Genomic DNA, 24545 nt, shown 5'->3' with positions numbered 1-24545 from the left:
GAAGGTGGATTCTTAACCACTGGACCACCAGGGAAGTCCCAGAAATTTCTTAATTATATGTGTTGCTCTCATTGTATTTCTATCAGGCAGTGCTGCTCTACAGGACCAGCAACCCAGGTATCCATCAGATAAACTGCCAGGTAAGGGAAAAGTGATGGAGGGGCAGCAGTAGATAAAAGGAGGTTTAAAGAAACAGCAACTAGGGACTTCCCTGGTAGTGCAGTCGTTAAGAATCTGCCTGCCTATTCAGGGGACACAGGTTTGAACCCTGGTCTGGGAAGATCCCACATGTTGTGGAGCAACTAAGCCCATGTGCCACAACTACTGGAGCCTGCACACCGCAACAAAGAGTAGCCCCCGCTCTCCGCAACTGGAGAAAGCCCACACATAGCAACGAAGACCCAACACAGCCAAGAATAAATAAGTAGATAATTTTTTTTTTTAAAAAAGGAGAATTTAAGAACTAGCAACCAACAGCACTGGGTGGCCTTGTTTGGATCCTGCTTCAAAGAAATTACAAAAAATTATATGTGGTCTTTAGAAGATCTGGAAATGTGAACATTGGCCAGACATTTGATGATTTAATGAACTATGGATCTTTTTAATTTTGTCTTTATTGCTTTGTTTTTAGTTAGGAGTGATAATGACATTGTGGTTCGTTAAATAGAAGGAAAGCTTTTTAAGACCGTATATTGTATAGTTCCATTTATATGAAGTGTCCAAAACAGGCAAATCTATAGAGACAGAAAGTAGATTAGCTGCCAAGGGCCTGAGTGGGGGAAATGGAAGTGACCGCTAAAGGGTATGGGGTTTCTTTCTGGGGTGATTAAAATGTTCTAATTAGATTGTAGTGATGGTTGCACAATTCTGTGAATATATCAAAAAAACATTAAGTTGTACCTTTTAAATGGGTGAATTATATAGCATATGAATTATATCTCAATAAAGATGTTTTTTAAAAGGAAGTCTTTTAATTTAGAGATAGGTACAAAAACATTTGCTAATAAAAAACAATAAAGGAAACCACAAAATAGTACTAACTAAGAATAAATTAATAGCCTGAAATGTGTCTTCACCCACCAGGAAGGGTTTTCCAAACTGTAGTAGATGTTTTGGAATCTGCAAAGTACTTATCATTGGAGACATGTTTTGCAAACTGTCAAGAACACTGTCAACCATGAAGAACTTGGGAAGCCCTAAAATGATTCCATATATTTTTCTTTTTTAAATAAATGTATTTATTCATTCATTTATTTAATTTTTGGCTGCATTGGGTCTTCGCTGCTGCACGTGGATTTTCTCTAGTTGCAGCGGGGCCTACTCTTTGTTGTGGTGCGCGGGCTTCTCATTGCGGTGGCTTCTCCTGTTGCGGAGCACAGTCTCTAGGCGCACGGGCTTCAGTAGTTGTGGCACACGGACTTAGTTACGCCGCGGCATGTGGGATATTCCCGGACCAGAGATCAAACCAGTGTCCCCTGCATTGTCAGACAGATTCTTAACCACTGCGCCACCAGGGAAGCCCTCTATATATTTTTCAGTGCAGATTTACATATGAACGGAAATGCAGAAATAAATGTCCAGAGGTATGAACATCCAGAGGATAACTGTGGCAGCCTTTGAAGAGGCGGGATGAGAGTAGGGTTGGGTATGGGGACCAAAGGTAACCTCAACCATAGCTATAAGTTCTGAATTTCTCTACAAAAGGACTGTATCCCTGTATTATCTATTCTGTTAAAAATTAATAAAATATTTTAAATAATTTTCTACATAGAAATCAAGTCTTATGCATGGCCAGCCCTCTCCCCCCAAAGCCAACCAACCAACCAACCAACCAACCAACAAAACAAACCACCATAAGCAAAGTCAAAAGACAAATGCTGAACTAGAAAAAAGAAGTACACCTCATATCACTAACAAAGTTATAATCAGCCAAATACAGAAATCAAGAAGAAAAACACCAACATTCCAATAGAAAAGTAAGCCAAAGACATGGTCAGTTCACTGAACAAGTAATACAAAAGAAGTAACATGAAAAGATGCCTAATTGCACTCGTAACAGGAGAAATGTGAATTAAAACTTCACTCAATACCCTTTTTCACCTATCAGATTGGCAAAAATCCAAATATTTGACAATGTGGTCTGGTGGTGAGGCTGTGGGAAAACAGGCAGTCTCACATTTTGCTAATGAGAAGGAAAAATGCAGGGCAAGATCCGTCCAAATGACAAATGAATTTACCCTTTAACCCAGCAATCCCACTTTTGGAAGTTTACCTTTAGATACAACTGCACGTACAAAGTGATGTACATACAAAGGTAATTGTTCTAGCCAGCATTGCTAGTGGCCCATATGGAGCCTTCCTCAACACTCTTACTGGAAATCAGCAGTACAAATGTACAATATCTGTCCTACAAACGGCACCTTTGTACAGTGCACAACTTGCACAACTATCCATGGCCGCCCTAATGACAGCATGTGTTGTAATGGCAAAAGACTGGGAAAAAGTGAGTGTCCATCGACAGGGAATAATCAAATAAACCATAATATATACACAAACTGGAGTACTGGATACCTATAAAAAATAATCAGGACACTCCCTATATCTCTAGAATATATTGTTATGTGATACAGGCCAATGTATATAGCTTATGACCTATTATGTAAGAAAAGAGGAAAATAATATCTGGAGAAAATGATAGAAGGACACAAAAGGAACTAATGCTTACTCAGAGCAGTGGGGGTGAAGGAAGCGTAGGTTGAGAAAGGGGCGGGAATGAGACTTCTCACACTTCATACTTTGTTATTCTTTACTTTAAAAATTATGTGAATGTATTATTTATTCAAAAAATATGGGGCACGAACCCGTGTCCCCTGCATCAGCAGGCGGACTCTCAACCACTGCGCCACCAGGGAAGCCCCCAATGCACTTTTAAAGTTACAGATTGTAACTTTGTGAAACAGATATTGAGCTACAAAATGTTGTGTACATGACATCAAATCTTGTGATTTGTGAAACCCTGAATCATCAGGCGGGATCTTTACCCATTTTTTAAAAATTCACCTTATAACTGAAAGTTTGTACCCTTTCACCAACCTCTCCCTTTTTCCACCACCTCCCAGCTTATGGAAACCACTCACTTTTCTACTCTCTGTTTCTGAGTTTGACTTTTATTTTTAGATTCCACATATGTGATACCATGCAGTATCTGTCTTTCTCTGGCTGGCTTATTTCACTTAATGTAATGCCCTCCAGGTTCATCCATGTTGCTGCAAATGACAAGATTTCCAGCCTTAACCAAGGCTGAATGACATTTCACACACACACATACACACATACCACATCTTCTTTATCCATTCATCCATAGACAGGTACTTAGGTTGTTTTCACACCTTGGCTATTGTGAGTAATGCTGCAGTGAATGTGAGAGTGCAAACATTGATTTGCAGTTATAGTTTCATTTCCTTTGCATAGATACCCAGAAATGGGATTCCTGGGTCCTACTGTAGTTCTATTTTTAATTTCCTGAGGAACTTCCATTCTGTTTTCCATAGTGGTTGCACCAGTTTACATTCCCACCAACATGGACAAAGATACCCTTTTCTCTACATCCTTGCCACACTTGTTATCTCTTGTTTTTTCGATAACACCCATCCTAACCGGTGTGAGGTGATATCTCACTGTGGTTTTGATTTGCCCTTTCCTGATGATTAGTGATATTGAGCACTTTTTCTTGTACCTGTTGGCCATTTGTATGTCTTCTTTGGAAAAATGTCTATTCAGGTCCTTTGCCCATTTTTAAATTGGGTTATTGGTTTTATTGCTTTTGAGCTATAATGACTTCTTTGTATATTTTGGATATTAACCCCATATTAAATATGTGGTTGGCAAATATTTTCTTCCATTCCATAAGTTGCCTCGTTTTTTTGCAGTACACGGGCCTCTCACTGTTGTGGCCTCTCCCATTGTGGAGCACAGGCTCTGGACGCGCAGGCTCAGCGGCCATGGCTCACGGGCCCAGCCGCTCTGCGGCATGTGGGATCTTCCTGGACCGGGGCATGAACCCGTGTCCCCTGCAACGGCAGGCGGACTCTCAACCACTGTGCCACCAGGGAAGCCCAGTTGTCTTTTTTTTTGTTGATGGTTTCCTTTGCTGAGTAGAGTCATTTTAAAATTATAAATGATGCGACTTTAGCTCCTGCATCATCCTTTTTGGTTCTCTTGCAGTCCCTACTGAGACTCTCACCCTAACCTGCCTGTCTTGAGAGTCGAGCTGGGACTCCCCAGAGAGGGCCTGGCACCCAGGAGGTGCTGACTGACTGTTTATTAGGCTAGATTAGTGGATGAATCTGGAGGCAGTGTACTCTGGAACCAGACTGCCTGAGTTCTAATCCCAGCTTTGTTACTTATCAGTTGTGTGACCTTAAGCACAGCACTTTAACCTTCCTGTGCCTCAGTTTCCACTTCTGCAAAATGGGAATAAAAAATAGTCCTTACTGGGACTTCCCTGGTGGTCCAGTGGTTAAGAATTCACCAATGCAGGGGACACGGGTTTGAGCCCTGGTCCAGGAAGATCCCACATGTCGCAGAGCAACTAAGCCCGTGTGCCACAACTACTGAGCGTGCGCTCTAGAGCCCATGAGCCGCAACTACTGAAGCCCACATGCCTAGAGCCTGTGGTCCACAACAAGAGAAGCCACCACAGTGAGAAGCCCGCACCCCGCAACAAAGAGTAGCCCCCGCTCACTGCAACTAAAGAAAGCCCGCACACAGCAACGAAGACACAACGCAGCCAAAAAAAAAAAGTCCTTACTACCTAAGGGTTACTGTAAATTAACATTCATTTACACACAGGACCTGGCAGAGTGAGAACATGATACATATTAGCTCTTCTTCCTGAAGGTGCAGGGCTCAGGGACAGTGATGTTTAAGAGGCTGCGAGGGCAACAAGAATAAAGACGCAGACCTACTAGAGAATGGACTTGAGGACACGGGGAGGGGGAAGGGTAAGCTGGGACGAAGTGAGAGAGTAGCATGGACATATATACACTACCAAATGTAAAATAGATAGCTAGTGGGAAGCAGCCACATAGCACAGGGAGATCAGCTCGGTGCTTTGTGACCACCTAGAGGGGTGGGATAGGGAGGGTGGTGGGGAGGGAGATGCAAGAGGGAGGAGATATGGGAACATATGTATAACTGATTCACTTTGTTATAAAGCAGAAACCACCACACCACTGTAAAGCAATTATACTCCAATAAAGATATTAAAAAAAAGAGGCTGCGAGAGATTGGCAGGGAAGGTGGGGGTCCCAGGAATGCGTGGCACAGACGCCCAGGGGAGCATGGCATTGCGAGGGGGAGGAAATGGCCGACTGTGGCAAACGCTGCCAAGATGACAAGTCAGAGGAGAGATTTAGGGTGAAGAGGTCACTGATGATCTTAGCTGGCGTAGTTTCAGGAGAGTGACAGGGACAGAAGCCCCGAATCAGGGAAGGAGTGGGAGGTGAGAAAGGAGTGAGTGAGGGTAGATAGCTCTTGGGAGGCGTGGCTGAGAAGCGGGGAGACAGAGAGGCAGGGAGGCTCTCAGAAGGCAACTGGGAGGCATGGGGCACTTTGTATGCAACTCAGGAGACCCTGGGTTTATTTAAATGCTGACGGACAACAGTGATTGCAATCCCTAGAATAAAATAAGAAGTCATGAGTCTATACCCATACAAATGAACGAATGAATGAATGAACGAACAAACAAACAAATAAATAAATGGAGGAGAAGGGAAAAACTCTTCCTTACACTAAAATCGTACCTAATGTGTGGAGAAAAGGGAACCCTCTTACACCGTTGGTGGGAATGTAAATTGGTGCAGCCACTATGGAAAACAGTATGGAGGATCCTCAAAAAACTAAAAATAGAGTTGCCATATGATCCAGCAATCCTACTCCTGGGCATACACCCAGAGAAAACTATATTTCAAAAAGATACATGCACCCCTATATTCATAGCGGCACTATTTACAATAGCCAGGACATGGAAACAACCTAAATGTTCATTGACAGATGAATGGATAAAGAAGATGTGGTCCAAATATACAGTGGAATATTACTCAGTCGTAAAAAAGAATAAAATAATGCCATTTGCAGCAACGTGGATGGACCTAGAGATGATCATACCAAGCAAACTAAGTCAGAAAGAGAAAGGCAAGTACCACATGACAGCACTTATGTGTGCATCTAAAATATGACACAAATGAACACATCTGTGAAACAGAAACAGACTCACAGACATAGAGAACAGACTCATGGTTGCCAAGGGAGAGGGGGAGGTGGGGGAGGGAAGGATTGGGAGTTTGGGATTAGCAGATCCAAACTATTACGTGTAGGATGGATAAACAACAAGGTCCTACTCTACAGCACAGGGAACTATACTCAGTAACCTGCGGTGATCAACCATAATGGAAAAGAATGTGAAAAAGAATATATATATATATATGTATATATATATATATATATATATATGTATAACCAAATCACTTTGCTATACTGTAGAAATTAACACAACATTTTATTGCAATATGGTAAGTCAACCATACTGCAATAAAATGAAAAAAGGTACCTAGTAAAGGTAAAGGGTACAGGGAAATTAGAAAACCACCATTTGTCGACTGCCATAGTAATAATCGTTGAGACAAGTATCACTGATAGATGCTAACCCTGAGAGGGCGCGCAGGTTATTTACATAGCCTCAAAGCACATCTTCACAAGATACCAAGGGGAACGATAGTGTCAGTACAGTGGAGACTCTGGTAAACACCACCTTCACCATGTGACCAAGCTAACACCAACTGTAACGGGAAGAACCAACATCCCATGCCTCCCGATACAACGCACTGAGAAAGACACAGCCCTCCTCTGATACTCCTGCCAAAGGCGTATAACCTGAATCGAATCACAAGGAAAACTCAGACAGACCCACACTGAGGGCCATCCTATAAAACAACTGGCCTCTATTTTTCAAAACTATCAAGATCATAAGAGGCAAAGACAGATCAAGGAAGGGTTCCAGATTGAAGGGAGCTAAAGAGACAGGATGCCTAAATGCATCCCTGATCCTGGACTGGATCCTTGACAAGGAAAAGAATTTCTTCAAGAGCAAAAACTGAATAAAGTCTGTAGATAGCAGGATTGTCTCGATGTTGATTTCCTGATTTGCATAATTGTTTTGTGGTTATGTAAGGGAATGAACTTGTTCTCAGGAGATACACACTGAAGTATTGAGAGGTAAAGAGGAATTATGATAGAGCAAATGAGGTAAAAAGTTAATATTTGGGGGACTTCCCCGGTGGTCCAGTGGCTGAGACTCCGAGCTCCCAATGCAGGGGGCCCTGGTCAGGGAACTAGATCCCACACGCCGCAACTAAGACCACGCATGCCGCAATTAAAGATCCCATATGCTGCAACTAAAAGATCCCGCACACCGCAACGAAGACCCCCCCCCTTGTGCTAGCAACTAAGACCCAGCACAGCCAAACAAACAAACAAACAAATAAATAAATAAATAAAAAGTTAACATTTGGGCAATCCGGGTGAAAAGGTATTCAGAAATTTTATGTACTGTTCCTGCAACTCCTCCATAAGACTGAAGTTATTTCAAAGGAAAAATTTAACAAAATGGTGATGGAAAAGATCTGGCAGTAATAATAGGTGACATCTCTTGTACTCTCCTGTGTTCCAGGCACTGCCCAGGCTCTGTTCACCCACTGCCTAACCTCAAAGCAGTCCTGTGAAAGAGTTCATGTTATTATCTTAGCCCCATTTCACAGAGGAGCCTGAGGCTTAGAGCGGATGAGTGGCTTACCTGCGGTGAAAAAGTTGGCAGTGGCAGAGGAGTGGGCTCCTGGACAGAGCTGGTTCCTGCATTTCCCTCCTAACAGCCTCATTATTTAGACCTGCAGTGGTCGTTAGTGACTGCCTCTCCCGTGAGTCTATAAGCCCCATGAAGGCAGGGCTGTGTCTGTCTCAATCATTGCTGTGTCCACGGTATCAGCACAGAGCCCAACACAGAGGAGAAACCCAATAGATGGTTATCAACTGAATAACTGACCTCTATTTATAATAATGATAATATTATGACTGTTAATAATGATAATAGAAATAAGGTTCTCATTTGTGTTGATGCATTTCGTCTTCAAAACAAGCCCAAGGATGATAATTTTATCCCCGTTTTACAGATAAGGAAACAGGCATCCAGAGAAGTCTCTTGCCTACAGCAGGCAGCCAGGAAGGGCATGACTGGTACTTGGCACCCCACCCATCTGCCTTCCAGTACTCACCTTCTGGAAGTCCTTCTTGGAGATGAGGCCACGGGGATCAGTGACGTAGTCCTGGAAGGCCTCAGAGCCCACAATGTCCTTGAGTTTCAGGAACATGTCGAAGAACTTGAGGATCATCTCCACGTTGGATGAGGATTCCACAAGCATGTCCACCATCTGCCGGGCAATCATGCCGTTCACCACGTTCCCTGCAGGCAGCCCCAAGTCAGTGTGGCTCAACAGAGCCTCCTTTCTGGATCCCCATTGGGCTTGCCTCCCTCTCCAGCTCAGGAGCCACCAGCATCCACTGTGCTGGTGGAAGCTTCCCTGGCCAGCTCCTGTACCTCCCCTCAGAGGGCAAGGGTCACTTTCTGATCTGCCTCAGCATCAGGTGTGAACCTGGCTGACTCTGTCTATGTCCTCCTCCCCCGATAGCTGGGGGAGTCATCAACAAAGATAACAATGGCATAAACTAATGGCGGGTCCAGATGCCATGCCAAGTGCTACACTGACACGACCTCATCTTTGTAAGGAACGTGTGTCACTATTCATTTCTATAGATGAGGAAACAGACTCAGAGAAAGTCTCAAACTCAGGGTTACACAGCCAGTAAAGGGGGTGGGGAGGACTTGAACCCAGAGCTGCATGACCTCAGAGCTCACACCACCTAAGCCTTCCACTAGCCCACAGAGGCCAGGCAGGTCCACAGATGAGTGAGGTAGGCCAAAGACAAGACAACAGGGAGAGGTGGAGACTGTGGTAAACTGGGACCCCACACCCCCTCTAAAGCAAACTGGCTCCACCTTTTTTTATTAACAGAATTTTATTTATATTTATTCATTTATTTTTTGGCTGTGCCACACAGCTTGCGGGATCTTAGTTCTGCCACCAGGGACTGAACCCGGGCCACAGCAGTGAAAACCCCAAATCCTAACCACTGGACTGCCAGGGAACTCCCCAAACTGGCTCCAGCTTCTTTTTGTACCTTTCAATTTTCATATAATTTCAAATTTACAGGTAGTTCACAAGAATAGTGCAAGGGAACCCTCATGTATTCCAGATTCATCAACTGTTTACATTTTGCCATGTTTGCTTTATAATACCTCTCCCTCTCTATTTTTTTTCACCGAACCATTAAGGACTAAGCTGTAGACATGAGGCCTTTTTACCCCTAAACATTTCCACATATATATTCTTAAAGACGAGGACATTCTCTTATATAATCATAGTGCAGTCATCAAAATCAGATTGAACATCGGTTTGACAGTTATTTAATCCAGTTCAGCTGATTTTTCCCATGTGAGAATGTGGACGCATGGTCACTGAATCTTTCAATTTTTCAAGAAAAATGTTTAAAGGGATTTTTGATTGTTAAATCTGATTTTTTAAAAAATTAATTGATTATTTTTGGCTGCTTTGGGTCTTTGTTGCTGTGGGCGGGCTTTCTCTAGTTGCGGTGAGCGGGGGCTACTCTTCCTTGCGGTGGCTTCTTCTGTTGCGGAGCACGGGCTCTAGGTGCACGCAGGCTCAGCAGTTGTGGCTCGCGGGCTCTAGAGCGCAGGCTCAGTAGTTGTGGCGCACAGGCTCAGTAGTTGTGGCCCATGGGATTAGTTGCTCCGCGGCATGTGGGATCTTCCCGGACCAGGGCTCGAACCCGTGTCTCCTGCATTGGCAGGTGGATTCTTAACCACTGTGCCGCCAGGGAAGTCCCTTTACATCTGATTTTTAAAAGCTGATGACTAGTTACCAAAAATTTAAAACATTGTAGGAGGATTATTCATTGCAACATGGTTTGTAATAGCAAAATATTTTTTAATTAAGAACCTTGAATGTCCATTGATGGGGTGTGGTTAAACGAAACACTGTATCCCCATGCAATTAGTACTATGCAGCCATATAAAAGAATGAGGATGCTGTTGTGAACCTCTATAGGAAAAAGTCTTTGTCTACAAGTTAAATAATTTTATTAATTAGTAATAAATTATGGCTGTTTTAAATCACTACGTTTTGGGTATAGTTGTTAGGCAGCAAGAGCTAAATGACATATTCAGCAAATAAATATTCAGCGCATAAATTTTAAAAAGTGTCCAGGCCACCCACCTAATTAAGATTTCTCTGGCGATCCGATAAATTACTATATCTACAGTCAGGACCTGGCACATAATAAGTGCCCAGTAAGTGTTTGCTGAGCTTCTTATAGCAACTTAAATGCAATGACCCTCACGTGATATCAGATGGGGTTGAAGGTTAGGCTCTCCTGGGTCTCAGAGGGCCATTTTTAGGATCATCTGAACATTTGTACCCTCCCCTTACCTCCACCCACTAGGAGTTTACCTTCTAGTAGTGACAGCAACATCACCACCATGTCCTTCTGTAGATCCAGCAGCTCCTTCAACAGCTCGATCTGGCTCGAGTCCTAGAGACCCCACATCCCAGCTCTGTGAGGGCTCTTCTCAGCAGAGACGCCTCCCCCACCTCCAGCTGCTTCCACCCACCCAGCAGGGCCTAAGACCCCTTTTCTTTCCCCCTCTTACCTCCGAGGGGACCCGAGTCCGGACATGTTCCTCGGAAGCAGGGGAAAAGGCAGAGAGACAAGACTGTGGGGTGGGATTGGCACTTTGGGGGAAGTGGGCCCAACAGGTGACGTGTAAGGACAAGGGCTGGCAGACAAGGAGGACTGGGAGGTGTATGGGGACCTGAGAGCAGATGCTTGGAGCCAAGAGAGACAGAGACGGACAGGGGCAAATACTGGGGACAGTGACACAGATCTGGGAAGAGATGAGAGTTCAGCACTGCACCTGGCCTATGGTGGGTGCTTGACACATGTTTGTTGAATGAATGTGTGATCGAAAAAGTGGGACTCTGGGTTCAGGAAGAAAGCCGTGGGACACAGCTATGTGCTTTCTGGTAAGCCATTTGGGAAGAATGGCTCTCCTGTCACAGTGTCTCATGTAGGGTCCACAGAAGTCTCCAACATGGTCAAAGTTCTGCCCCCTGGTCCCTATTTGTATTAGGTTGAGCTACATAAAATTGCTAGTCTTCAGTCATTTCTCACCAACAAAGTGGTAATTTCATATGGTTCTACCTAATGAAATGGAGGAAGGGGAAGGGTACCAGATAAATGGGATGTAAGGCTCCTTCTACCCCATGCTAGTTCTAGAGTTGCTGATTCTAATCCTAACACATTTCCACAGCTCCAAAGGCTCTGTATTCTGACTCTAAGATTCCAACATTCCAGGATCTCAAGATCCTAAGATGGGTGAGTCCTGTGGTGTGTGCCTGTCCATGATGTAGCCCCTTGATTCTCTCAACAATCCCGCTCTCAGAGCATATGGGACTAACCCCATCTTCTGGGTTGTAGGGGTGGGTATATAACCAGGACTGGCCAATCAGAGCTTTCTTTCCCCTGGCCAGGGTGATTGGTTCAGGAATGAGCATGTGACCTAGTAGTCGAATAAGAGAATATGGTAGATCTTTTCCTGGATCTAAAGAGGTGTTCTCTTCCCTCTGGAGCTGTTAGTGGAGCTCATGAAAGCCCAGAGCATCATTTTCCCAGCCCATGGGGAGCACCTGCTTGAGAATGAAGCTAGGGAGGAGAGGGACATTTCTACTAACAGCACTATAGGCCCTGGATCTGATCTGTGATGTGAACTGATAAATTCTTTTTTTGTAAGCTACCACTTTGCATTGGATTTCTAGCCCTTGCAATTTAACCTAGACTGTGGCTGAGGAATTAATTCTGCAGGATTTGGAACTCTACACTAAGATACCAATATCCTCTAGAATTTTAAGATTACATCAACAGCCCCACTTGAACTCACTGACACTAAGAAATTGCATTCTTAAGTTCAGCTCCTTTCAAAAGGTCAGATGACACCAGACAGGGTTTCTGCCAGCCCCTGTGGTGCCTTTGAGCAAATGAGAAAAAGGCTTCCCTTCTTCAAGACTCTTTCCTGTTGGGAAATGATAATATACAGAATATTGCCATCTGCTGGAAAACTATTGTAATAAATACACCGATATATGTATGATGTCTAGGATGTGGATGGTGCCGTTTCGGATGCTGGGCCCTGCTGCAGCGCATATGGCAGCCTTGAATATGTTTACCAGACAGAAGCAGAACAAATGGATACGGTGTTTGTGAGGCATTGACAAGGCTGCAAAGGGGCGGGGGTGGTGGGGAAAAGGGGAGCACGAAGATGCTAGAGATGGGAGACGAGGCTCGACAGGGACCTTACATCATGGATGCCCTGGATAGGTGTCATCTGCCGCAAGCAGAATAAAGAAGCAAAACACCCCTTCAGCCCCAGGCCCAGATCTAGAAGCCTGCCCTCATCCTATCCCTAGTCCTGTCCGAAGCTGGGTGACCTCATCAGAGGGGAAAGAACACCAACCAATCATAGAGGAGCTCTGGACCAGAGCGGGCGGGCCCCAAACGTCAGTCCAAGGGAACTGTAGATGGATAACCAGCCGATTGGCGGTGGCAGAGGAGGAGGCGGGGTCATGGAGAGAGCCAATCCAGAAGAAAGATGGATTTGGCCACGGAGAGGGACCAGTCTGCAACCTGCCGGGAGCACTGGGGTGCGACACGGACCGATGGAGCAAAACTTGGAAACGTGCCAGTTGGGGGATGCCTGGAAGCAGTTGGATGAAAAACAGAGAGGCCCGAACCTGAGCGAGCTTCATCATCATGTGGGCAAACACGTGCAGGAATCCCACCACGGCGTCCCAGAGGCGGCTGTGCGCTAGACTCTGCTGGTTCCCGGTGCAGGGCCCCTGTGGGGCAGAGAGAGGTTCTACGTGAGCGCGAGGCAGGGCGCGGGATGCGGAACTGCCCCGCCCCGCCGCAGCGGGCGAGCCCTACCTGAATGTATTCGGTGAGGCTGTTGAACACCTGTTTAGCCACGGACATGGCCTTGGAAAAGTTCCTCTTGCCCTGCTCCTCAATGACATCCTTGCCCGAGTAGTACCAGTAGAAGTCGCTGATGGATTCCTGGGGGGCAGACACAGTGTGAGGGGCTGCTGGTGCCAACCATGGCCCAACAGACCCCGACCCGGGTCACACCTGGACGGCCTCACATCCTCACCTGAAGCCGCAGGAGGTAGTCCACAGTACAGATGATGATGTTAATAGTGGTTGTATTCCCTGTCTGGGTCCGTAGGTAGTTTTGGAAATCTAGGGAGATGAAAAGTCACTCATTTATTGAGCATCTACCATGTGCTAAGGGAGGTGGACAGTGAGTCCTTTATTCTTTTATGCAATAAATGTTTATTGAGGGCCTATTGTATGCCGGAAGGCATATAATCATCAGTTTACTTAATAACTCTTTATCAGTACCTACTATGTGTTAGGGGAAGATGGAGGATCATTTATCCATTTGTCTAATAAATATTTATTGAGGGCCTACTATGTGCCAGATGTGGTGGAGGGCCAGTCATTTACTCATTTTTTCCCCCAAAGTATTTATTGAGCACCTACAATGTAGCAGGGGGAAATGGAGATTCAGCCTTCCATTTGTTCACAAAAGTTTTTTACTGAATGCCTGCTATGTGCTGGGGAGATCGGAGATTGGTTATTTATTCATTCATTTATCCAAAAAATATTTATTGAGCACCTACCAAGAACCAGAGGAGATAAGCATTTGTTATTTATTTGTTCATTTATTCAATATATATTTATGGAGCATATACTATATGCTAACGGGAGATGAAGACTGGTCACATACTTTGATACTACAAATTTCCTGAGCATTTATTATGTGCCCTGGAGATACAGCAGTAGAAGAAGACAAAGTCCCTGCCCTTGTGAAGTTTATATTATCATGTAGTAATTTTTCAGTCTTTTCTAACTGCAACCTACAGTAGGAAATCCAGTACATATTTACACTGAGACCCAGTACGCATGTCTAATCTGAAATTACATCCACATATACCTGAAACAGAAGTTTCACATACCCTTACTATGTGCCATGCGTTCTGCTATTTTCTGTCCTGTACTAGTCTAGTTAACTACAAATGCATTCTGAACTCAACCCACTAAATGTGTAGTTCTCAACCTCCCAACCCTGGCTGCACATTAGAACTACCTGGAGGATTTTAATTGGTCTGGGATGCTCAGACCCCATCCCAGACCAATTAAATTAGAATGTCTGAGTGAAACCTGAGCTTTAGTGTCAAGTAAAGCTCCCCAGGCATACCAATGCACAATTAGGAATGAGAACCTCTGCGATAAACTTGATTCACGACCCTCTGGTGAGTTGGTTCCCACTATTTGAAAAACATTGTTCTATGGCAGAAAGCTGATAACTGTTAGAGCTGAGTGATGGCTTCTTGGGGGCTTATTATACCATTCCCTCTACTTCAGGGTGTGGTTGAGAAGTTCTGGAATAATAATGATGATGATGATAAAGGTTGTGATGGGGGAAGCTCAGGGGGTTGGAGGAACCCAGAGGAGATGCCTGACCCAGACAAGGTGGTCAGGGAGGGCTTCTTGGAGGGGGGGAACCTCTGAGCTATGACCTGAAAGATGAGTAGGAGTTGGCTGCGCAAATTCCTCGCTGTGTGACCTCAGGCAAGTTACTGAACCTCTCTGTGTGGCAGACTGTGCCTCGGTTCCCCCATATGTAACACGGTGGTCACAATAGGCCCTACTTTAAAGAGCTTTGGTGAGGTTTTAATGCTTTAGCATATATAATGAACTGAGGACAGAACCTGGTACATAAGCGCTCAATAAACAATAGCTGTTCTTAAAGGGCCTTAAAGAGAGTGCTGAGGTTAAGAGCTGCACTTTGGAGCAGTGACTCTCAAAACATGGGCCCAGACCAGCAGTGTCAGCATCTTCCGGAAGGAAACCTGTTAGAAATGCAAATTCCTGGGCTCCGCCCCAGAATTACTAAATCAGAAAATCTGGGATGGGGTCCAGAAGCCTAGTTTAACAAGGCCTCCTGGTGATTCTTAGGTACGCTTGAGTTTGAGAACAACCTCTGTAGACCCATTTGCCAAATGACCAATTCATCAAATTATCAAGGCAATGAAAACAAGCTTCAGTGAAATCCTTCTGATGTTACAGCAATGTCACGTTGCCCAGGATGGCTTCAACAGCCCTTGAAAGTTTTTTTCTCCCAAAGTCTTACTTCCACCTGATTTCCCTATAGCCACTTCACAATCACTATATCAGGCTGAATGTCCATTTTGCCTGGTTTCACATTACAGACGAAAAGTATACTCAAATATTCAAGATTTTATAAGCAAATGGACAGGCTTTCCCATCAACCCTGTTTTCTAATTCCTTTTTCTGTGTTCATTTAAATCAGACTGTATGCCTAAATGGTTAGTACCGCTCCCCGGCTTTTGTCTGCTCTGAATGGCACTGAATACTCAAGACCTGCAAGGCATCTGCGATTTGAAAGGTATTTCAAATATTTATTCGACTGGGCTGGTTAATGAATCCACAAATTTGGGCAGAGGACCAGATTGCAAATTTGGTGGGAGACAGAAATCCCACCATAAGAACATTCTCATTTCCAAAAAGTCATAGACCCAGGGAATAAAATTCATTCTAAGCCCCAAAGACTGATGCCACCTTTGTTGAAGAAAGAAAACCCCAGTCACATGGCACAAAGGTATTTAATAAACCTTGAAGAAAAACTAGCTGTGGACCTAAGAGCTTATGATAATACAAAACAATGGATCATGCTTTATCCCTTGTTGAAAAGAAAAAAGTGAAGATTAAAGATGTTTACCTTAAAGAACACTAGCCCAGGGGGTGTGGGTTCTATGGAGGTTAGATTTATAATTCCTCCCATTCTTACCGTGAAGGTTAACTTCTGGGCAGTCCGTGGTTTCTTATCACCCACTAAGTGTTACAACCACAACCTTGAGACTGTACGTGTTTGTCATAGGAAACTGCGCTGGGTACGATGTTTACTGTTCAGAATTTCAACTATTCCTTTAACGTTGTAAGCTGTGTGCCACACGAGGTTGTGTTTTCTCACCAGTGATGGATTTAATTAACTTGCTGTGTCATCCTTGATCTGGTTATATTGCCAGAACCAGAACAAAAGTTGTGAAAACTCAAACTTGTTTAAGTTAGGAAAGAGTCTGTAGGCCTTCCTCGTGGCCAAGTATGTTATAAGCAAAATTAATAGGTGGTTCTAATAGATTCGTTTAAAAATGCCAGGCAGTTTTTCCCTCTACAGACCCAGGCTATGGCAATCTACCACATTTACTGAACTTCGGTGGCTGCTGCGAAATGCCTGTGGAAAAATGGCATGTGGCAAATGGCTCATTTGTGAAAATTGATTTGGGGCCAAACTGGGTTTTGGCAGATTGCTTTTGGGGAATTGGACCGGCTAGAGGAGGTGAAAGGGAAGCAAGGCGGCTAGGCTCCAGACATGCAAGAGAGATTCAGGAAGGTGGGCAGGTAGCACTTCACACTGGCTGGAAGTAAAGAATGAACGACAATGGGATTGAGGACAAGGCCTGGGTGGGAGCATTGAGGCCATCCCTGATAAGGGGAAGAGGAGACTGGAGATTAACTCAGGCAACCCTTCCAGACCGACCCCAAACCTTGGCCTTCTCTCTCTGTCACCCACCCCTCCTCCTCACCATTATTGTGCCCCTCGCAGAGCAACTGCAGGAATCGGAACAGGTCTTGGGTGAATTCATCATCTGCCATGACCTTCTCTCCTGGGTGGAAGAGGGGGTAAGGGGCCAGAGGGATCAGATGCGCCAGGACACAGCACGCATGCACGTGGCCCATGCACACTGCACACGCATGCAGAAAGCATGGGACGCGCAGGGAGGAGCAGCCACCACTTTAAAGACAGCATGAGGGCCACGGGCATCCATGACACCAGAGTCTAGGACGTCAGCAGATGGAAACTGAGGTGCCCTGAGTCATGAAGCTGGGGCCTCAAGTATCTGTCTACAATATCACTATCCCTTTGATGTCACCATCTGTGTGACAGCTGGGAGTGTCTGTCGACCTAGCAGAGGCTCGGGCTGCTGTTACCTCCCTCAGCCCCCCTCCAGGACAGTGTGGGGCGGTTAATGGATTACGGGGGTCAGAGTCACTTTCACGCAAAGGCTCTGAGCAGGAGGGGATTGAGCAGGGGGATGGGAATCCAAAGCCAGCCAATTGGCTCAGATGCCTTGAAAGCAGCCAATCCAGGAAAAGCAGAGGGGGAGGCATGTAAACATGCGCCAATCAGAACGGGCATCTGAAAGAAGCCAATCACTGTGGGCTGTAGGGCAGGGAAGGCTAGATAGCAAAGGTTCGGGCCAACCAGAGCAGGCGTAGAGGAGGCACGCACACCAATCAGAGTGGCTGCTTGGGGGCAACCAATCTGGTTGGTGGATGGGAGCCCCAGACTCGATCAACATGGGGTGGCGGGCGCAGAGAGCAGGGTAGGTGGGAGAGGGGTTCACCCCACCTCGGGACTGCGAATCTGGGTCTGGAAGTCCGAGAACATCCATCTGGAAAGGGATCTTTGCCATCGTCTCTAGCTTCTGTTTTACACATGGGGAAACTGAGGCTTACGGAAGGTAAGCGTCCCATGTGTTGTTAGTGGCTAATCTGGGAACCGAATCTCGGTCTCTGGACCCCTGATCTCGAGACTCTCCTCGGGCATGGACCCTCCCTCCCCTGGATGACCCAGATCCTCAGCCCCCAGGTGGAGGGGATGGGTCGGGGTTAGAAGGAAGGGGTGGCAGTAGCGTAGCGCGGGAAACGGACTAGGGGAATTACCGTTCTGGCGGTTGATGACTGGGGCAGCCGACAGGATGAGAGGAAGAAGCAGAAGAAAAGAGGGGAAAAGGAGGCAGAAGGGGACAGAGAGACGGACAGAAACACACACACAGTGACATGGTCAGGCATGAAGGCACAGACAGAGCGAGGAACAACCCACAGAGAGGAAGAGCGACAAGGAGCAAGGAAGCAAAGAAGAGAACAAGAAGAGGGTAAAAGCAGAGAGGAAGAAAGAAGAGGGGAGAGAGAGAGAGAGACGGGTAGGTACAGGTGAAGAGGCAGGAGGCGAGGATCAGGGCAGAAAGGTTAGGCACGTCACAACACGGCAAAGAGGAGACTCGATTAACTTGGATTAGGGACATTAATGAGAGAACAGCAACCAGGGCTGGAGACTTGGGGCAAGTGGAGGGTGGGGTCCATGTGGTGATGGGTGAGAGAACACAGAAGGACACCCAGGGGTGGGACCATGGCGAGGGAGACCCTGGAGGAATGGGGGGGAGGCAGGACTGGGGACCACTGCAGGGAGGAAACCTGGGCATGCTCTTGGGGAGGGAAGGTGTCTTGGTGGAAGGGAGCTCTGGGCAATTGGGGGGGGAGGGGGTGGATCCTGAAAGAAGGGGATGCCCCAGGGAGAGGGAAGCCCAAGAAGGCCTCACCGGTTCCATCCTCGTTCACCATGCCCAGCCCCTCTGCCTTGTTCTGTCTCTCGAAGGCATTGAGATCCAGGACACTGAGGGAAAGAAAGGAAAGATGGTGAAGACGTGCTGAGGCCTCTGCCCTCCTCTCTTCCAGAGCCTGGTAGCTTCCCCACGGTGGAGGGTGGTGAGCCGTCGTAAACCATGAGTGAGCTGAAATCAAGAGGAAGCAGAGGGCTTCCCTGGTGGCGCAGTGGTTGAGGATCTGCCTGCTAATGCAGGGGACACGGGTTCGAGCCCTGGTCTGGGAGGATCCCAGATGCCGCGGAACAACTAGGCCCGTGAGCCACAACTGCTGAGCCTGTGCGTCTGGAGCCCGTGCTCCACAACAAGAGAGGCCGCGATAGTGAGAGGCCCACGCACCGTGATGATGAGTGGCCCCCGCTTGCCACAACTAGAGAAAGCCCTCGCACAGAAACGAAAACCCAACACAGCCATAAATAAATTAATTAATTAATAAACTCCTACCCCCAACATCTTAAAAAAAAAAAAAAAAAAAAAGAGGAAGCAGAAACCAAGAGCTGATAGAAGCTATGCAGTGGCAGCTGTGAGGTCAGGTGGGGCAAGGATGAAATGTATAAAAGTTGAAATCAGAAGGAAACAGAAACCATCAATTAGCAAAAGCTTCAGAGTGGCAGCGAAAGTCAGTCAACCGCAAGAGGAGAACAAAGGCAGACGGCAGTGCAACCACACGAATAGGGGTCATCGGAAAGAGCCCCAAGTCCCTGCTGCCTGAGTGTCCCTTGAAGACTCAACAACCTTCCGGTTCCAGCTGTCTGGATCCTTAATACAACTCGTTCTTAAAGTCTGTGGCATTTTGCCTCCCTTATCGTTCCATGTGAATCCTTATAATAAACTCCCTATTATTTGAGCTGGTCTGAGTGTGTCTCTGTTCCTGGAACCAAGAGAACAGACCTGGAACCGGAGGTGGTACGAGGACTGGGGGCTCAGCTACACCAAGCGGCTTCACTAAAGATGTGCACTAGAGCCCACCTGCAGGTTTGCATCAGCGCCTGGATACTCTGGAAGAAGCCAACTTCCTTCTTGTCCTTCAGGTAGTCCAGCATTTTCTGCAGAGGGGGTGGGAGTGGAGGGGGACCTGGGGGTCGCACAGGAACCTCCCACCCCTCCCAGCTCCCCTCCCAAGTGCCTTCGCCCATTACCTGCTGCACATCGGCATTGCCTCCATTCAGGATGGAGATGCCCAGCTTCAGGGTGGAGGACACCATGGCGCCCGTCTCTCCTGGAGGGGATGGGTTGGGGGGCGGGGCAGGCAACGGATGGTCCACTCAGTTTGGGAGCAGTGTTCTTCACTCACCAGAAAACAGCCATCCCCGGGGACGTCAGAGAATGGGGCAGAGGGGAGTGCAAGGGCGTGTATGCAGGGGTGATCAGGACTGAAGGAACTGGTGAGGAATTGCAAGGCAAGTGCGTGAGTGCAATCCACGTGCATGAGGGGTGGGAGAGTGTGCCCGCTGGGCCCACAGGGGATGAGTGGGCTGGGGACAGGTGGGGTTCACTCAGGAGGAGCTGAATGCACGCGCAGGGCACCTTTGCAGGCACTGATCATCTGAAGCACCATCTCCGCGGTGCCCCGGTTGTGCAGCCGCGCCTGCTGGTACAGGAGCCTCTGCTTCTCCATCTCTTTCTCCTGCAGCAGAGTCCGGCCCACGGAGCTGGGTGAGTCCAGGCTCACCAGCCCAGCCTTTCCCCCTCACAGCCTTGCCCTCACCGCTGCCTTCCTGCTCCAGCCACATCCCCTGGCTCATCCCTTCAACTGTAAGCTCCTTCTATCCCCTGGGACTTAAGTCTGCGATTTGCCTCCTGCACCTACACAGGGCTGGGCATGGAGCATTCGTAACCTGGCCCCATGCACCTCCAAGGGGTCAATGGATAGAATCCCAGGGGTCTGTGAACATGGATGGGGAAAAAAGTTATACTTTTATATTTCCCATCCTCCATCTGAAATGTAGCATTTCCTTCCATTATGGATGAGGCCGTAAATCACAGCAACATTAGCAGAATCCATGGTTGTGTCATCCGTACCAATCACAGATGTTTCCGTATCACATCATTTTTGAAGACATCTCAAAACATCACCTTTTTATTTTTGGCCGCACTGCGCAGCTTGCGGGATTGAACCCGGGCCCCCGGCATTGAAAGCACCGAGTCTTAACCACTGGACCACCAGGGAATTCCCTCGAAATATCACTTATGTTCATCACTACTTATCAATTACAGTAGCTCCTGGATCCACTGTTAGTTCTTGTTATTTGGTAGATTAATAGAGAAGTACAACTATTACTGTATCACAAATTTTTAAAGCAATATTTTGACAACTATTTCAATATGCTTGTTTCCTCTGCTATGGATCCGTCTTATACATTTAAGTACAGGATTCTGAGAAAGGGTTCATCAGATGCCAACGGGGACCCTGCCACAAAAAAGGTGGAGAAACTTGGGGAAATGCTTGCTGACCACCTTAATGAGTGAAAGGATGGGTTAACTGCATTTACTAGCTCTCTCTCCCTGCCTGGCCTTTGCGTAGGCTGTGCCCCTACCTGGAACACCTTTCCCTTTTTCTTCAACTGGCACATTCCTTTTATCCTTCTGCTCAGACATCCCTTCCTCCGAGAAACCCTCCCTGAAACCCTTCCCCCCCGGGCTGGATCAGGCGTCTTGCCTGGGCCCGCATGACTCCCCTGAGCTTCCCTGGCTTCCCCCGCCCTGACCCCTCTGCCCGTGCCTCCCCATTCCCGCCCTGACCATTTTGCTGGAGCTCCCCTCATCACCACGGTGGATACTCTGTGCTGTTACTGTCTGCTTGGTGTAGCTGTCTCCCCAGTAGACTGGCTTGGCCGCTGCTATGTGCCCAACATCATCCAGCCTAGGGCCGGGCCCAGAGCATTGCTCTGTGAACACATGCTATCTGAATGGGGGATAATGAAGTCAGGATCCCCCATCCCTTTCTTCAGGGACTACTTGATCCCACCTACCTCAAAGGAAAGCTCAATCTCCTCTTCTTCAGCTTCGCCATTCTCCCCTCCCTCCTCCAGGTGGCAGCTCTGGGGATAGGGCATCAGTTAGAGCTGATGGTGAACAGAAGAGATACCCCAGGCCAGTTCCAGCCCTTTCAGTGGACAGGCATTGCAGCTGAGGGGAAAGGGAACCTGCCCTAAATGGGGGCAGGGCCTCACCTTTGCCATGATATCGGCATACGCTATATACAAGTAATCTTCTTCCAGTTTGCTGAGGAAGTAAGTGGGGAGACAGTCAGGACCCAGTAGAGAGGAACCCCATCTTATAACAGCTTCCAGTTTTCCTTTGGAGAGCCACCCCTCCCCATGCTCAGGCTGTATGGTTTAGATGGGGTAGGACTCTCCATTGCCAGACTGGGCATGTGATCAAGGCTGAGCCAATCAGTACTTTCTATCTGCTTGGCTACAATAATAGGTAAGAGATGGTCAGGTGATCCACTCTGGTCCACTGGAATTCATTCTGGGAGTTTTGCTGAAGCTACTGATAGAGCTGCTCCCTTTCCACTGGGGTTGCTGTGATGGTGTGATGGAAGCCTGGAGCTTCCTGGGCCATCTTGCCACCTGACAACTGGTTGGCTCACCTGACAACTATGACCAACCACCTCCTTAGGTCTCCTCTATAATAATAATACTAATAACAGCAGAAGTAATGGCCAACACCCACTGAGTTTACTCTAGGGTGGTTTCTGTTCTAAGCGCTTTGTATATAACAACAAATTAATTCTCACAGTAATTCAATTAGGTAGATAAATAGTTAACCCTTGAACAATATAGTTTTGAACTGCACAGGTCCACTTATATGTGCATTTTAAGAAGAAATACTGCTATAGTACTACACAATCCATGGTTGGTTGAATCCATGGATGCAGAACCGCAGATATGGAGGGCCAACTATAGAGTTATACCTGGACTTTTGACCACATGGAGGGTCAGTATCCCTAACCCCTGCACTGTTCAAGGGTCAATTGGATTACTAGCCCCATTTTACAGACGAGGGAAACTGAGGCACAAAGATCCTTCTTCGCCAGGGTCATAGAGCTTGTACTGGTCATAGAGCTTGTACTGGGATTCAAACCATAGAGCTCGTACTGGGATTCAAACCTGGATAGTCTAACTCCAGGGTCATTGCCGTCCCAGAGGATAGAAAACAGAATACTCAGTTTCCCAGTCTCCCTTGCAACTGATGGTGGCCTGATGTCAGAATTCTGGCCAATGAAACACGTACAGAAGCCCACCAGGGAGAGCTTTCCTTGGACAAAAAGATTTTGGTCTTGCTTAAGGGAAAGCCTTTCCCCTTCTTTCTGCCTGACATGTGGTCATGATGCCTGGATGTCAGCATCCATCTTGTAACCACCAGGCAACAGCTCAGAATGACAGGGCAGAAATCCTGAACGAGTCTGGGTCCCTGTCAGTGTCATTGTGCCACTGCCCAGCCCTGGACTCTCCACCTCCTGACTTGATATTACATAAGAAAAACAAATCTCTGTGCCTCTATTTCCTCATCCACACAAAAAAAGTTGATAATAATATCTATCTCATAGTGTGACGATTAAGGGAGAGGATCTATATGTCAAGTGTTTAGCATGACGCTTGACACATAAAAAAAATTTAATAAACACTGCTATTTATTCCCATGACTGCCACTAGCCCACACGAAGCTTTTGTGTGAAACGGACAAAGGCCCTCCTTCCTCACTGCCATCTGCTGGAAATTTGTCATAATATTCTGATTTTCTCCCTATAATATACTGTAGTACATTGATTTTGTTTGAGCAAGACATTTTCTTCTAGAAAAAACCTAAATCACTATTGCCTGTGACGTGAACACTTCAAAGAAGATGCCCTGGCGAAGTGCTCAGTCTGCACTGAGTACGTGGGAGCTCTGCCTGTCCTAGTAAAATGATATTAGCAGATCCGCTATGGGGCTCCCACACAGAAGGTCTCTCTTGAGTGACGGGGAGGTTGCGGGAGTGGGCAGAGGTCGCGGCTTTCTCTCTGGGACCTAGGAAGGGCCCTCACCTCTTCTCAGTCAGGGCGGTACGGCTGAAGTGCAGGACGAGCTGGTGCAGGGGGTCTGGCTTCTTCTCCTCCACCTCTTCCTCCTCCTCTTCCTGCTCACCAGCTTTCTGGAGGGAGGTGTGGGGCTCGGGGGAGGGGCTTCTAGGGTCCCCACCTGTCTCCCCCCTAGCCCTGCTGGGCTGTTTTTGTTTGTTTGTTTTTTTGCGGTACGCGGGCCTGTCACTGCTGTGGCCTCTCCTGTTGCGGAGCACAGGCTCCGGACGCGCAGGCTCAGCGGCCATGGCTCACGGGCACAGCCGCTCCGCGGCATGTGGGATATTCCCGGACCGGGGCATGAACCCGTGTCCCTTGCATCGGCAGGCGGACTCCCAACCACCGCGCCACCAGGGAAGCCCTGGGCTGTTTTTTTTTTTCTCTCCCCCCACATCCTTCACCCGGCCTTGGTCTCCATACCCCCCAGTGCGAAGGGCGACCCACCCCTGGAGGTGTACAATGGACGGCTGGGCCCCAGTCCTATCCCACTGTGCCCTGACACTCCCAGGCAGGCCCCAGCTCACTGAAAGGTCATCTATCATGCGGCCCTCGAAACTGTGGTCTTCAGTCAGGATCCACGCCGCCTTGTAGCTCTCCACAAACATGTTACAGGCCCGTTGCCTTTGGGGGAAAGATGTGCGGTGTCGCCGAGACCTCCCAATCCACGCCTCTCTGTCCTCCCACATATCTCCTCCCCTAACCACGCC

The 24545-nt window shown here is 47.2% G+C and overlaps 1 protein-coding gene across 1 annotated transcript in view; it reads right to left on the bottom strand.

The window, feature by feature from the left end:
• Positions 1-24545, bottom strand: part of RYR1 (ryanodine receptor 1) — a 118704-nt gene that overhangs the window by 21812 nt on the left and 72347 nt on the right. The window contains exons 75-89 of the mRNA XM_024734132.1: positions 24363-24459; positions 23806-23912; positions 21947-21998; positions 21746-21814; positions 20301-20400; positions 19913-19992; positions 19743-19819; positions 18711-18784; positions 18055-18072; positions 16914-16994; positions 13394-13482; positions 13171-13299; positions 12978-13082; positions 10641-10722; positions 8328-8515 (exon numbers count right to left, since the gene is read on the bottom strand). Coding sequence (XP_024589900.1) covers positions 8328-8515; positions 10641-10722; positions 12978-13082; positions 13171-13299; positions 13394-13482; positions 16914-16994; positions 18055-18072; positions 18711-18784; positions 19743-19819; positions 19913-19992; positions 20301-20400; positions 21746-21814; positions 21947-21998; positions 23806-23912; positions 24363-24459 — 1348 coding nt within the window. The remainder of the gene's footprint in view (positions 1-8327; positions 8516-10640; positions 10723-12977; positions 13083-13170; positions 13300-13393; positions 13483-16913; positions 16995-18054; positions 18073-18710; positions 18785-19742; positions 19820-19912; positions 19993-20300; positions 20401-21745; positions 21815-21946; positions 21999-23805; positions 23913-24362; positions 24460-24545) is intronic.

The sequence above is a fragment of the Neophocaena asiaeorientalis genome, unplaced genomic scaffold (genome assembly GCF_003031525.2).
Source record: "Neophocaena asiaeorientalis asiaeorientalis breed wild unplaced genomic scaffold, Neophocaena_asiaeorientalis_V1.1 scaffold280, whole genome shotgun sequence".
Classification (NCBI taxonomy): Eukaryota; Metazoa; Chordata; class Mammalia; order Artiodactyla; family Phocoenidae; genus Neophocaena; species Neophocaena asiaeorientalis.
The sequence above is the reverse complement of the archived record's forward strand: the minus strand, read 5'-3'. Positions and strand labels throughout refer to the sequence as shown.